Source organism: Carettochelys insculpta, chromosome 6 (genome assembly GCF_033958435.1).
Source record: "Carettochelys insculpta isolate YL-2023 chromosome 6, ASM3395843v1, whole genome shotgun sequence".
Classification (NCBI taxonomy): Eukaryota; Metazoa; Chordata; order Testudines; family Carettochelyidae; genus Carettochelys; species Carettochelys insculpta.
In genome coordinates this window covers 25,226,294-25,241,213 of record NC_134142.1, presented here as the reverse complement: position 1 = coordinate 25,241,213, position 14,920 = coordinate 25,226,294, and the positions used below count along the sequence as shown (strand labels likewise).

The following is a 14,920-nucleotide window of genomic DNA, read 5'->3' as shown; positions in this document are numbered from 1 at the left end:
GAATATTACTATTTTGATGTTTTCTTGTTAAATTTACTTCTACAGGTTGTACCTGCCTAAATTAGGACACTCTGCCAGATCATGGATGTCCCTAGACCAGAGAGCAACCCGGTGGCCAGGAGCCCAGTGGCAGGGGGGCCAATTGCAGGAGACTTGTCAGGCCCAGAGCTGATAGCAGTGGGGCTGGTGTCTGGCAGCCTGGCTGGGGCCAGAGCTGGCAGCAGTGTGGCCAGGGCCAGCATCCGGCAGCAGGGTCAGTGACAGCAGCAGCAAGGCTGACAGCACCAGTGAGGCTGGGGCTGGCATCAGGAGGGCCAGTGTTCTGCTTGCAGCTGGTCCCAACAGGAAGTGAAGCTGATGGCAGGAAGGGGTTATTGGGCTGGGGGTCCGGTAACCAGGGATCTTCCCTCGTCCAGCAAATTCCTTGTTTGGGACCTGTCAGGTCTGTAATACTGTTAGAAAAATAAGTGAATAATACACTGTCTTCTTGTTCATCTTAGAGCATTACACAGATTTTTGACATCTAAACATTCATAAACCTAATAGCATAGTTAAATAGTTTACGGATCTCACATATAGATGATTCCACAGATTCAGTGAATTCTAAACTCAAACACGGGGTACAACCTATTTCTACTGATCCGTTCAATTCAAAGAAATACAAATACTAAATAATACAGTTTGAAACTCTAATTTCCCAACCCATCAACCCATAATATGGATTTAGAGGCTTTCTGCTAGTGGCATGTATTATTTGCTGGTAAAGTTTGAAAATTGATCTTTGCAAATTCTCAGTAATTTTAATGATTGATTTTATCATGCCAAACTGAATAACATTGCAAGCATATCATCTAACACTTTTCCATGAGAGTCTGGGATTCCAGAATTTATCTTTTTTATTTGTAGCCTAAAACACTTGAACCCTGCTTTCTGATATATTACATATCCTTCACTTGGCTGTGTTTCAGACATTTCTTCCCATTTGACCAAGTTCAGTATTTAGATGCTTCAAATTGGTTGTTGCTTTGGAAGCAGATTTATCATCTGACTCAATATAGTTCAATAATCTGCTATAAGAAGTATTTCCAATCTATGAGATCATGGATTAAATAAAAGGAAAATAAAGGGAGGAGGATGCAGAACATTCCCTTTTGTGTAGCGTTTTCTTTGAATTCTACAGAATCTAAGCTAAGAAGTAAATCTCAGCTAAGAGTTGTTCTTCCAACCTGTAGTACAAATTAAATTAGAAGACCACTGTGCCCTGAAAAAGATTCCTCCTTGATCAATGTCACCTGAATTAGAAAACCATTTCACAGAAGATCAGCTATCAGTTATTCAAATAGTTGAGCATTCCTTATCTGTATCAAGAGCTGCTCTGTAATAGAGACCAATGGTTCTCAACTAGGGGTGCACGTATTCCTGCGAGTTCTAACAGCTTTTCCAGATGATGCATTGAAGCAGTGTTTCTCAACCTTTATTTGAATTATTTTATGTTCATCTAATTTTTTTATTTATCCTTTTTGCCCCATCATAAGAACAATGGCAAGTTTATTGCCAGCAGCCACTGTGTCCAATATGTCCCCCACTTGCCACATGTGGCTAACGGACACTGTGATGTGGCAGTTGGCTCTGGAGCTGCATGCGGCTCTTAAAGCCTTTAAATGTGGCTCCTCCAAGCTGCACACCATGGGTGCCGTCAGCCTACACTGCATACACACTCCACCACTTGGTGGGACAACTGTGTGGTGGCAGCAGTGGTAGCTCACTTCCTAGGGCAGCTCCTGCTGGCACAGTTTGGGCTGTGGCTTGGGCCCCTGTGCGGCTCCTGCTAGTGCAGCTCGGGCTCCGGGGTGTCTCCTGCCGGTGTGGCTCAGGCCCCAGGGCATCTCTTGCTGTTGCAACTGTGGCCCAGGCCCTGGCACAGCTCCTGCTGGTGCAGTCACGAGAGGAGTTGTTATAGAAAGATCCTGAGAATAGGATAGATGCAGACAGTAGCCAAGGAGGAATTATATGGCAAGAGACTGCCAAAAGAGAAACTATTGCAGAAGGTTATACAACGGAAGTTACAGCTATTCGGGCATATCTTCAGAATGAACAACAAACAAAAAATTAAGACCCTGATATTTGGCATAATGGACAGTTCGAATAGGAGAGGCAGACCCCACAGGGAAAGGGTAGATGATATAGTAGATTGATGCAGAGCTAATCTACAGAAACTAAGCTACTCCCTACTGGACAGGGAAGGATGGAAGGACATAGAGAGAGAAGCATTGGACATCTATGGTCGCTGAGCCCATGATTGTTTATGATGATGTTGACACAAACAGGAGTGTAGTTCAAAATACAATACTCATTTACTCTTTTGAGGTGAAAATAGTGCACACTTTGTTATGTTGTAAGCATCTATGAGTTTAATTTATTTCTATATAATTCTAAAGAAATGCGAAAATCCACTGTAAAGTTACAGACTGTAGGCCTAGTTCTTCTAAATCAATGAGACTGCTTCCATATATTGTTATTTATGTGCTTAAGTTCTTATAGGAATATGCCAATATTGCATCCTTTTATATGTATTTCAGAAAGCAAGTGTGTATGGGCAATATTTGCGACTTTTCAATTGAAGGAGAAATGGCCATTTTTATTAAATACTCATAGACGCAAAACAGCGTCTTGGTCTTCTGGTATTTTGGGTACTGATAATATTGGCATGTCTTTATAAAGGCAGGAGGCTATGTGACGTGGAGATAAATTGTTTACAGTGATACTGAATATAATACATGAATTGTGGCCATTTAAGAAAATGAGTGTTTAATAAGAATGAATTTTGAAAGTAAAACTATGATTGTATGGATCTGGATTTTTCTTGAAAGCCTTTGTTTTCTGACGCTGAAAATATAGCAATATATCATTTATTTCCTGATATGATATTGAAATTACATTGTTTTCATACCGTTTTGCTTAGATGACAGTGCCTCTGCTGCAAGCAGTATGGAGGTAACAGACCGCATTGCTTCTCTGGAGCAGCGTGTCCAGATGCAGGAAGATGACATCCAGTTGCTCAAGTCTGCTCTGGCTGATGTGGTTCGACGTTTGAATATTACAGAGGAACAGCAGGCCATGCAGAACAAGAAAGGACCTACCAAAGGTTTGTATTTCAAATATATGTAAAAATTGTATTTAAATTAGTCAAACATTTGTACGTTAAAGTTTATTATTACTCAGATTTTTGAAACATTAAATATGAACAAAAAATAAATTTGAAAACAAAGTCCATAGCCAACTAAATAGAATATATACAGAAACAAAAATAAGTATCGCAGTCTTTCAGAAACTCACACAGCCTATCAAAGCATTTACATTTTTTTATTATTTTAAACCACATTTTAAATTTTCCCACAATTCCTATTTTCTGTCTTTTGTCCAAAATTAGGTAATATACTCTTTGAGGAGTGGGTTATCTTCTGTGGACTGAAATCCCTCTTTCGTTTTGATAATACAGATGAAGCTGATCAGACAGTCAAGAAGGCTAAGCTGTCTTTGAGTATCATGTACTAACCTAGCTTAATTCATGGTCTGGAGAATAAGGTCAATTTATATAAAGGTAATAAAATATTTGAGTTGAGCACCCAGTATTACATAGATAGCCAGGGTTTGCTGCAACCAGAATGACATTGTGTAAGTAAAGGATAGGTTGGAGGTCTTTAATGATGCGTTGTAGTGGTTTGAGTTGGATGCTCAATGATAGGTAGGTAATGACATGGTGTTCTGTCATTGGCATTTTTGGGCCTATCTTGGAGTAGTTGGTCTCTGGGTATTCGTCTGGCCCTGTCAATTTGTTTTTTCATTTCTCCTGGTGGGTGGTGCAAGTTACCCTGCAATGCATCATCAAAGACCTGCAATCTATCCTAAATCATGATGCCACACTCCAGAAGGCCTTGGTGACAGGCCTATTCTTTCCCATAGACAGTCTCCCAACCTTATAAGGATTCTCACTGGCAACCACAGGCGATACCACAATAATACTAATCCTGGAACTTTTCCTTGCAACAAGCCCCGTTGCCAACTTTGTCCACATATTTATTCTGGAGATATCATCACTGGACCTAACCTCATTAATTACAGAATCATGGGCACATTCTCCTGTTCCTCAACTAACACCATATATGCCAGCAATGCCCATGCACCATGAATATCAGACAGACTGCAAACGTTCTTCAACAAAGTATGAATGAACATAGAACAGATATCAAAAATCTGCAGATATACAAACCTGTCAGTCATTCTGTTAAAGATCTGAAAATTTGCGTTCTACTGAAAAGGGACTTTAACAACCGTCTACAGAGGGAATGCTCAGAACTAATATTCATATTCAAATTCAGTGCATTAACACGTGGTTTGAACAGGGACAGCAATTACCTGACCCATTATAAGGACTGTTTTACATACTTTGATGTTTTATCTAACTCTCAACATCCCCAACCATCCCTCTGCTCTTCTGATTTGCCAACCTAGATAACAATTTTTCTGATTTGTCAACCTTGATAACAACTTTTGCACCTCTGTGCTTTATGTAGAGTCTTTTCTGGTATGGCTATGATCTGAAGAAGTGGGTCTGTCCCACGAAAGCTCATCACCTAATAAATTATTTTGTTTGTCTTTAAAGTGCTACATGACTGCTTTTTTGTTCTGTCACAAGTCTGTGCAGATTACCACACCTCTTGCCCCACAACTTGCGCCTCGGATGCTTGAGGGATGCCCATCAGTCAGAACACTGTAAAATTTGCAAGGCTTTCAAGCCTTGCACAAGAAGAGCGAGAGACTTTCATTTAAAGCAGCTCACAATGGAAGCTGGACTTTGACCCACGGCACCTGATTGTTTAGGCTCAAGCTCGTCCGTATGGAGCATCCCCTTTTCATCACAGGAGTTGGCACCAAGCAAGAACTGGATTGAAGAGCCGCAGCACCATGAATTGCCAGCTTGCATCGGGAGACAGTTTCCCAGCACAGATCTACTTTCCTAGTGCCTCTCAAGCCCCACGAAAGGGCAGAGATAAAGGATTATCTACCCCAGCCAGTAGCTCCTGTTCCCCTCACAGTTAGGAAGACCCCAAGTAAAAAAGAACTTTAAATAATTTGTAATAATTTGTAGCAGAAGTTATGAGAGGTAAAGTTCCATCAAAGTTTAGATAGCTCTATGAACTTTTCAATTCTTTGCTTTTTTTCTGTAGGTAGAGAAAACTAGCCATGTTGAAAGCAGTGAATATAAATACATGAAGAAAGCTAAGAAGTTCATATGTGCTGATTATTTACGTAAATTAAATGAAGCAGTTTAAAATCCAGCTGTGGATTAAAAGATCCTGTTGCAAGACACTTTCCCAAACTGTATTTACCTATTTTTCTGTTGTCCATAGCTTTAACCATTGATTGTTAACTAACATAAGGTTGATTTGAAATAAAAATTTTGATGATAATAGCACCAAAATTAATTATATATCTGTTATCCGCATCATTAATTTTTCTACATTGCACAGGGGAGTTGGTCAAGATAACAAGTGAACAGAACATCTCCATTGATGATATTCATGCGTCTATTGATTCCAACGGCATTTTCTCACTTTGAAAATTTATAGCTTATTTATCTCCTGTTTGCTGAGTTGTCAGACATGAAACTACATATTTAAAACTGTTTTTATTACAGTATAGAGACTTGAGAAAGCTTGTTGCTAAAATGACAGTGTAGAGCAGCTTTACTGAAAAAAAAAAACACAGGTCTCTCAGAAGGCTATTCATTCTCATTGCTGGTTCATTGTTGAACATAGAAGTGGATTTATTTCTTTTGAAGTGGTAGGGTGATTTAGGGTTGTTGTGGTTAGTACTGCACTTGTTTGGTTAGCAATCCATTGACCTCCAGTAGCAGCCAATATGAGTATGAGTTGCAGAATTAGTCCCTCAGGCAGTACAGAAGTTATTTCTCTTACGTCCCTATGAACATGTTGAACAATAAAAGCGGTATAAAAATAAAAAAAACCCGTGTAGCAGAGCTACAGCAAGTGAAATTTCAGAAGTGCGACTACTGGCTTACTTCAGTGAGAGATTTCTGAATACAATAAATTAATCAAGCTGTTACTATTTTAATATGCAGTTTAAATTCTTATAGGAAGCCTATTCCAAAGTGATTTCTGTATAATAGATAGAACGATAGCTGAAGTTCAGTTAATTTGTCTCTGCTTAATTTTTAATTCCAAAATTATTAAAAAGAAGTTAATGTTCAAAAGTGTCTATGAAATATATGTAACCTTTTTTTGCTATCTGCAGAAATAAAAAAGGTCTTTTCAGTGATTTTACCATCTGCTTGTCTTACAGCTAGACCCTTGGTACAAACACTGCCATTAAGGACTACTGTTAATAATGGAACCGTATTACCAAAGAAACCAAGTGGCTCTCTTCCTTCCCCATCAGGAACTAGGAAGGAAACAGGGTCACCAGCAACTAAAAGGTATGGAGAAACTTGAAATATGTGTGAGGTTATTAATCTACTTGAGAAAATAGTAACTCTTGTTGTTATGCTTTAATAAGAGCATGTATGTGTAATAACACTTTCAAAGCAATGATCTAGATAGTTAAAAGTGTTTATAATTGTATATATCCTTACCATATCTTTCTGTTCATACTGAAATAATGAATCAGGCTTAATGTTATTACAATAAATACTACAGAAATACACAACTATTATTTATGTGTTTTTCTGTTTTGATTCTTCAGTCTAGTAGGTTGTGAGCAGGAAAATTCCTGAACTTGTTCTGAACAGTAATGCCAGAGTTCTTTGCTATAGACAATAGAAGAAACAAAATCTAGGGAAGGCATGCAGTCATATGACAAAGTAATATAATACTATTGGTCACTTTTTCCCAGTAAAATTATTTTGTATAGAAATCTATTCTGCTATGCTGTACAAGGAAATTCACTTACTTTAAATCTATATCTAACAAATTCTTATTACAGTGAACACAGCCCTGCTCTGACTTATTACTATTAACATGTCAAATCCACTTCAAAATTATGCAGATGTCTAGGGTCTAGTTTAAAAAATAGTACACTGCATATCTCTGCCTAGCCAAGCTCTGGGCAACTTATTGGGATGGGTGGGGCAGGTGCAGTTCAGGAAAGCCAGAGATGCGCAACAGAGCTGGTTTGTTATTCCCCATGGCGTAGAAGATAAGATTCTGTGTGTGATTGATTTCTCCTTCTGTGTTCCCCTACCTTGAATGCCAGGCCAGCTGTGGTTGGTGGTGATACTACCCATTGCTTGAGAGTGGGTTGTAGAGATGAGAACAGCAATGTGTCCAGAAGTAACTTGTGTTTGTAGAAGTAGCTAAGGATACAGAAGATACAGGTTTTAGGTTAGTCATGAGGTAGAAACCTATGATGTGCTATAATGGAAATCAGCAATTAACATGATGAAAGGGGAGTGTTGCTGAATATGCAGAATGTTCAAGTTATTGTTACCACAACACGTACAGCATAAAGTATCTTATACTCTCTACACCACACAGCGATAGAATCAGTAAACATCACACTGTTGTTTCTATCTAGCTTTTGATGGGGTGGGGCCTCTATGATCTGGAGGCACACTGCAAGTCAGCAGTATTGTTTGAACCAGCCCTACTGATGGGAAAGAAAGATAAATGCACATAGATGAAATGGTTAGAAGCCGGAGAGAACCTATTTTAAAAAAGAAGAATTATTTTTAGTGTTTCAGAAGTAAACTAACACTGATTTGGGTATACTGCATTTTTAGCATGTTGAATTTTATTCATCACAATTCCTTTCTTTAACACTAGTAAAGAAGAGTAGCACAATAATAAATGCAAAATAAAATGCAGCATTTGAGTACTGATGCACTTTCAAAAATTTATACTGTACACTGTTCCAAGTTCATCACATAGCTAAACTTCATGAAGAGCAGAGAATTTAAAAAGCACACTTGGGCATCAGTTATGTCTTTGATGAATTACTGTGTAAGGAAGACTGGTTTTATTTTGTAGATTACTGTCCACTGCTGAAAGCTTTTGGTATTAACCCATAAACTAAGTGGTAGGATTCTCAGGATTTATGGTAAATTCTACTCCAGATAGTCAATATTTGGAATAGCTTTATTCTGAATAAGTATTTTTTGTTTATTAATAACCAGAAAATGAGTTAACTCTTTTGCTAGTGAGCCATTCCATATTTAAATATTGAGGAAGAATATATGTGATACAAATGAAAATTTGTTGGCAAGAAGGAGCTTTTTTTTTGCATAACTCTTTAGTTGTATTGATGCTTAACTTGTTGCTTCATTTTATGGAGTATGTTTAATTTTAAAGAAACCATAGTTCTGTGTCGACTTGAATTAGTGAAAACAAAAACACAAGGTCATTGTTTTTATGGTGAAGGATTTGAAAACATTCAATTGCTTATAAACTTAACTGTTTCTGAAGCAGGGCGATGAACGTATTAATAGAACACAGCAACTCTAGTTAGTAGAGTAACAAGCACCTATAAGTGGTGTTATATCTTCATAATATTTTACAGACATTAACTTCTCAGAACATTCCTGCAAGAGAGGGAATTATAATAATACCCATTTTATAGATGCAGAGAAGTTGAAGAGAGACAGTCAATTTTTACTTTTATCTGATTTTTTAAACTGTTATTGTTATTTACAAAGAACCCTTAGGATAACTCAAATAATGCTTGGATTACTGTAGGTGAAAACATATTTATTCAGTTTGTTGTGTGTCTGACAGCACTTTGTGTACCTGCTTTATTATGTTTACTCTTTATAGTCAGTCAGTTTCCCCTGTTGATATAGATTCTTCATCCTGCATCAGAGAAGAGACATTTTTTAAAACAACAAAAATCATATTATTGTAAAATCACAGAATTGGCAGCGATTTGGAGGCAGAATTCATACCTGAACTATTTTTAAGTTATTTTCCCAAATTGAATAGAATTCACATTGATTGAGTCTTTTAATTGTCTTGTTCACAAAAACATTATCAGAGTATGGATTAGTTCTCAAGAATCCCTAATTCCTTGTTCTGTGAAGCTTGCCACTAAACAGTTTTAGGACAGGGGTCTGCACCCTGCAGCTCTGGAGCCACATAGGTAGCTTGTTAAGGACTTCATTGTGGCTCCTGATGCTATAATTGCATGCTATAGTTGGAAAGTTTGAAAAAAAAAAAAAAAAAAAAAAAAAAGGCAAAAAAAAAGCCTTTCTGATTATTTTTGGTAAACGGTGAATGTCTAAAAGCCCAACAGTGAACAACTCATATCTATATAGCAAATGATATGTGATCTCAAAAATCTCAAAACATTGGATAACTCCTCCTAGCATCCTCCAGAGAAAGAGGTTCGGGAGTGAAAGTCAGGAAGACAGTGGTATAAACACAAAACCGTAAAATGTGAGGAAATAGAATATGTAAAAAGTTTGTGAACATCTTGTAGTAAACATGTATTGCATTACAAATCATTGTGGGTGCGCTGCTCTTAAAATAGAGGCTACAAAAAGTATGGTTTGATGTTATTTATTAAGGACCATCTTGTGTTCACATGCATTGTGACTCTTAAATTATTGAGTTTTTTACCAAATTGGGGGAAGAAGTCTCATCTTGCTACTTTGGTTGCCAGCCCTAGTTTAGGACAATTGAAACTGGATCAGTGTGTCTCCTGATATCAGTTTCTTTTAAAATATATAGCAAAGTCACAACATTCACAGATTTAACATTTGCGAAGTCAGTTATTCCCATGTGGCTTGTCATCTCCTGCATTGTAGCCGCCCGCATGGCATGAGACACCTTCACCATTCACGCAGCACAGCTGTTGCCGCCATGTAGCATGAAGCATTGTAGCTGCCCATGCAGTGTGAGACAGTTTAGATGCCCAAGCAGCGTAGCTATTACCACCATGCAGCATGAGGCACCATTGCTGCTGCGTGGTGCAGCCGTTGCTGCCACACAACACTTGGCACCGTAGTCACCCAGGCAGCACTGCTGTTGCTGGTGCGAGGCACTGTAGCTGACAGAAGGTGCTGTAGCCACCTCCGTGGTGCTGCTGTTCCTGCCACACATTGCGAGGCGCCGTAGCTGCCCACGCGGTGCTTCTTCAGTCACCATGAGGTGCCCTAGCGGTGCATCCCGTTTTTCGCGAAATTCATCATTCGCAAGGGTTCTTAACACCAAACCTTTGTGAATGCTGTGACCCTACTGTATTTAAAATTTGGTGGCTAAACTTGGTTCAAGTTAGGGTAAGAGGAAGCTTCATACCAAATTTTGTGGTCATAGCTCTTGAACAAATGTAGCAGCAACAGATAGATGTAGGGTGCATCTGCGCTAGAAACTAACTTCGAAGTAGCCTGCAGAGAGTCTGCACATGTTTTCTCTTACTTAGAAGTTGACTTCGAAGTAAGGGAGCCCAACTTTGAAATCCTTACTCCATTACCAGGAATGGAGTAGTGCCACTCTTTGAAGTAGGAAGTGTGTAGATGCTCAACTTCAAAGTCTGTTACTTCGAAGTTGTACTTGAAAGTTAAGAAACTTCAAAGTTATTTTTGTAGTGTAGACATGGGCATAGTCTTTCGTGTGTGTGTGTGTGCGCGCGCGTGTGCATATATATAAAAATATGCATATCCCCTTTGGAACATCCTGTCCACAGACCCGTAATGGTGATGCCATAACTCTGTTCCCTATTTTACTTCAGCATAGCTCAGCTTTCTCAAGAGAACTGCATCCTATACTTGTTTTCTCAAAAAACTGAAGTTCCAGTGAGTTCATTATTGCTTACTCCAAAATTAAGCACAGTCAGTCTTAGTTTTTTTGATAAGTTGGAATCAGATCTGCTGAAAACATGTGAATGAATATTAGAGTGAGAAGAATGACTATTCAAAATATTTTTAATTTTGTTTCATGATCCCATTTAAGCCTGAGGCATAGTCTCTTCAACAACTTCAGAGTTGTCTATTTGTGCTTTTAGTAGCAGTGCTGCATCTAAACATATTTCTGACAGCAAAATATCAGCAACAAGCAAAATATTCAGTCATTTGGTAGCACCACCACTATGAATGGCATTGTAGTAAGGATCAGCAAATGCCAACGTGACACCATAGATGGAAAGATTCCTTGACTCATTGATGCCACAAATTCTTCTTTTTGCATTATTAAGAACAAACACCTTACTGACGTGGTTGAGTCCTTACAGCTCATTGGTGGAAGGTTGCTAGATACAGTGTATGCGAAGGAACTTGAACAATGTGCAAGAAATACTGAGGGAAAATTTGCCAGTTTAAGCCTTGGTGGGCAGAGTAATGTACACAATGATCCATTAAAATCTGCCTGTGTGACAACAGAAGATGGGGTTGCATGTCTTTCAGAAGCAACATATACATTGGGAAATGCTCATACAAGAGAATTTTTGAAAGAACTGGCTGTAATAAGCTGTGACCAAAAATTTCAACTGTCCTATGTGCAGTTTTGTCATGGACACTGCTGCAAACTTTGTGTAGATGAGACGATACTTAGAAGAAGAAGAAATGGAAATACACTCCATAATAGCATATTGGGTCGTTGCCTATTTAATGCATCTTTTTTCCAAAGACTTTAGTAGATCTTTGTGAGGAATAAAAGAGAACGATGTTGGAGTCACAGAATACTTCTGTAACAACCATTTTGCTTCAGCTTCACTTGGGAAGAGCAGGAGGATCCAAACTAATCGTCCCTCAAAATATTTGATGGAATTCTGTGGTTGATTGTGTAGACCAATTTATTAAGAATTGGCCTATTCTCATAAAACTTTGTGAAGAAAAGTCTGATTAAATATATGAAAGTATCTCATTCAAAGATCTAAGAGTGGATTGAAGAGGTATGTAAAGGATATGCTCAGTATATTGAAATCTATTATTCATAGCCTTGAACCAACTTCAGAGAAATTGCTCTTGCATTGCATGTGGTGTCGACATTTGGAAGGCACTTCAGTAGACATGTCTGAAAGAAATACTTCAACAGAAGTTAAACTACAGGCAATAAGGAAGGAAATAGATCAAATACTGCCTCATTTTCTTGTGAATATTCTTAACCCCAGATGTAAAGGCAGATTCTTAACTTCTAAAGAAAATAATGCTACCATGGCATGGGCATCTCAAAATCAGTGTTTGGTTGTGCCAGTCATAATAAATTTCAGGGCTGGAGTGAAACCTTATAATCAATACATGTTTGCTGATGATGTTTTTAACAAAATCACTCCCTTGAATTGGTGGGAATCATTAGCCAGGCACCTTAAAACAGTTCTTTCAACTGCGAAGCCAACTTTTCACAGAAGTGGCTTCCTCTACAGGCACAGAGAATATTTTGATCATTTTGCATTATTCACAGAAATCAAAAAAATAACTGGGGGTTGAATATTAAGGAAACTTCATATTTTGTTTCAGTCTGTGAATCAAAATAACAGTGGGAGTAAAGAAGATAAGGTCGTTGTGGAAGCTTCAAGGAGACGGTACATATAGTGTTCTGAGAGCTTGTCTATTTTAGTTATTAAAATTTCAGAATTAAAAAAATTAAGGACAACTGTAAGCTGGCAATTCAGTCTAAGAATGCTGCAATTGCAAATGTGGAGCATTTTACGTAACAAGATTTGACTTAATAAAATATAAGTGTTATTGTGTTTGAGTGATTTTAGTTCTTACCATTCTTAATGTACTGCTGTGGCTTCTGCAACTAGCTATTGATGACGAGTATTATATACTATTTCTTGAATTAATACAAATCAAGTTAGCTAAAAAATTACACCAAGTATACTTGTTTAGATGTTATAAAATGCTCTACTGAGTTGTAAATTTACATGTTTTAGTGATCAGATTTTTGCCATAAGAAATATGTGAAGAAGTATAAGTGGGAAACTTCATTTAAATTGGTGGTGGGGGGGTGGGTTCTGGGTGATTTAAATTGTGATTTAAATCATCTTGATTTAAATCAATCCAGCCTGTTGAAGAGATTGTAAGATATTGCAGTGGGGCAAAATTGTGAGGACGGGAGATCAAAATAAAGAAATTGGTACAAAAAAAGATCACTATGAAAAGACTGGTTTTGTACAAAGTATAAAATCTTTTAATATGATAAATTCCAGTTGCTTTCAAACTGCAAAGCAATACATCCCCCCAGAGAAATTGCTCTGTCTCTTGGAATTAATGTACTACATTCCATACTGGAACAGCAATGATTTTAAAATAGCATAGCATCAATATGCAGCTGCAATTAATTCTCTGTTTTAATAATCTTAATGATAAAGAAAAATATTTTAAATGGAATATAAATAGAAAAAATGTCTCTAGAGTGATCTTTGGATAGCAAAACTATTTAATTTATTATGTTGTATCCTGAACAATAGAAGATACTAATGTATCACACTCAAAGGCATAATACAGCTAACATATAGGAGTTCTTGAATTTCTCCTAATTAATTTAAATGCAGGTGAGGGAGCATGTTAGACAAATACATGAAAATATATTATTCACAAGTATTGCACTAATTTTAGATATGTGTATTAGTTAAAATTACCTTATTTGGGGTTCACAAATTTTCTGATTAAAATTTTGACTTCACATCAACATTGCGGGTCTGAAAGCTCAGCTTGAACTTCAATATTATTAGGCTCTTATTTCATCTAGGAAAGAGAGAGAGATTCCAGTGGAAATACAGATGCAGCAACCCCAGTTCTCTACTCTGACATTTTTACATCAGCATAACGTCATTAAAGTCAATGGAGATACACTAAAATAAACCTGGGAAATTTCAGTAAGCTCAGTAGACTATTTTCTTCTGGGATAACCCTTATTAGCCAGGCTAACACAGCACAGCTTTCCCAGTTAATTAGAGAAAAACTTAATTCTGATTGCTGTGTATACCATACAGTCCTCTCTCTCTCTCACTCTCTCTCTTTCTGTGTGTGCATGTGGTATAATATATCCTTTAATGCATATATGATGAATTAATTTATCAAGCACCTTTTGACCACCATACTTCCGTTCTGTTCACTGGCACATCTCCACCCAGACTTATTCTAATATTGCAAATGGCTGAGCAACTTCAAATATCTACGACTCTTTAAGTAGACTTTTACCCAGATTTCCTAATTCTGCCCCCATCCTGCCCAATTAGATTGGTCATTGATTCAGGATGGGCTGCTGTCAGTCCTGGATAGGGCTTAAGCTCCAGTGTTTTGGGACTAGGTATGTCTAGAATTAGGTACTTTATGTCTTTGGGAAAATCTTTACAGCCAGAGTGGAGCAGTACTAGTTTTAGTGTATGTTTTTTCGGTGATAACTCTTCATCCTCCCCAGGTTGAAATAAGTAAAGTCAAAAAATCACATTCACACAGCTACAGCATTGCAAAACATATGAGTTCTCATTTATAGCCACAGTTCACAGCCACAGCATTGCAAAAAGAGTGTTCACATAAGTTGATAGTAGCTGTGCTTTCTTCGCACACGTTCATTTTCAACATTAAAAAGGAGGGGGTCAACAAAAGTCATTTTCAGAGCTGGTGTTATTTTGAGGGACAAATCCTGCTATCTTGACTTGTCATGCATGTCAGTGTGAATGCTCTGGGTTGGTTTGTTTGTTCTGAAAATTCCCCTGCCCTCCCTTCCTGCCCCCCCCCCGAAAAAAAAACCCTGCAGGTGTACACTTGCCCCGAACGGTCCAGATTTTTAAGGTGTGAACTTTTTAATAGAAAGGCTGTTTCAGAGTTCTTATAGATATTTTCTTCTGCTTCTGAGTCCTGTGAAATTATATATGGCAAATAGACAATACCTTGTTTTTATACTATAAGGATACTACAGATATTCCAGTGTTTTTATACGTTCTCAGATATATGCAAAATAGTTTT

The 14,920-nt window shown here is 37.7% G+C and overlaps 1 protein-coding gene across 4 annotated transcripts in view; it reads left to right on the top strand.

Annotated features, from left to right (window-relative positions):
- EML1 (EMAP like 1) overlaps positions 1 to 14,920 on the top strand; it is a 164,598-nt gene that overhangs the window by 92,850 nt on the left and 56,828 nt on the right. For all 4 annotated transcript variants that reach the window (XM_074996532.1, XM_074996531.1, XM_074996533.1 and 1 more), the window contains exons 2-3: positions 2,963 to 3,145; positions 6,364 to 6,496. In XM_074996532.1, the coding sequence (XP_074852633.1) occupies positions 2,963 to 3,145; positions 6,364 to 6,496 (316 nt within the window). The remainder of the gene's footprint in view (positions 1 to 2,962; positions 3,146 to 6,363; positions 6,497 to 14,920) is intronic.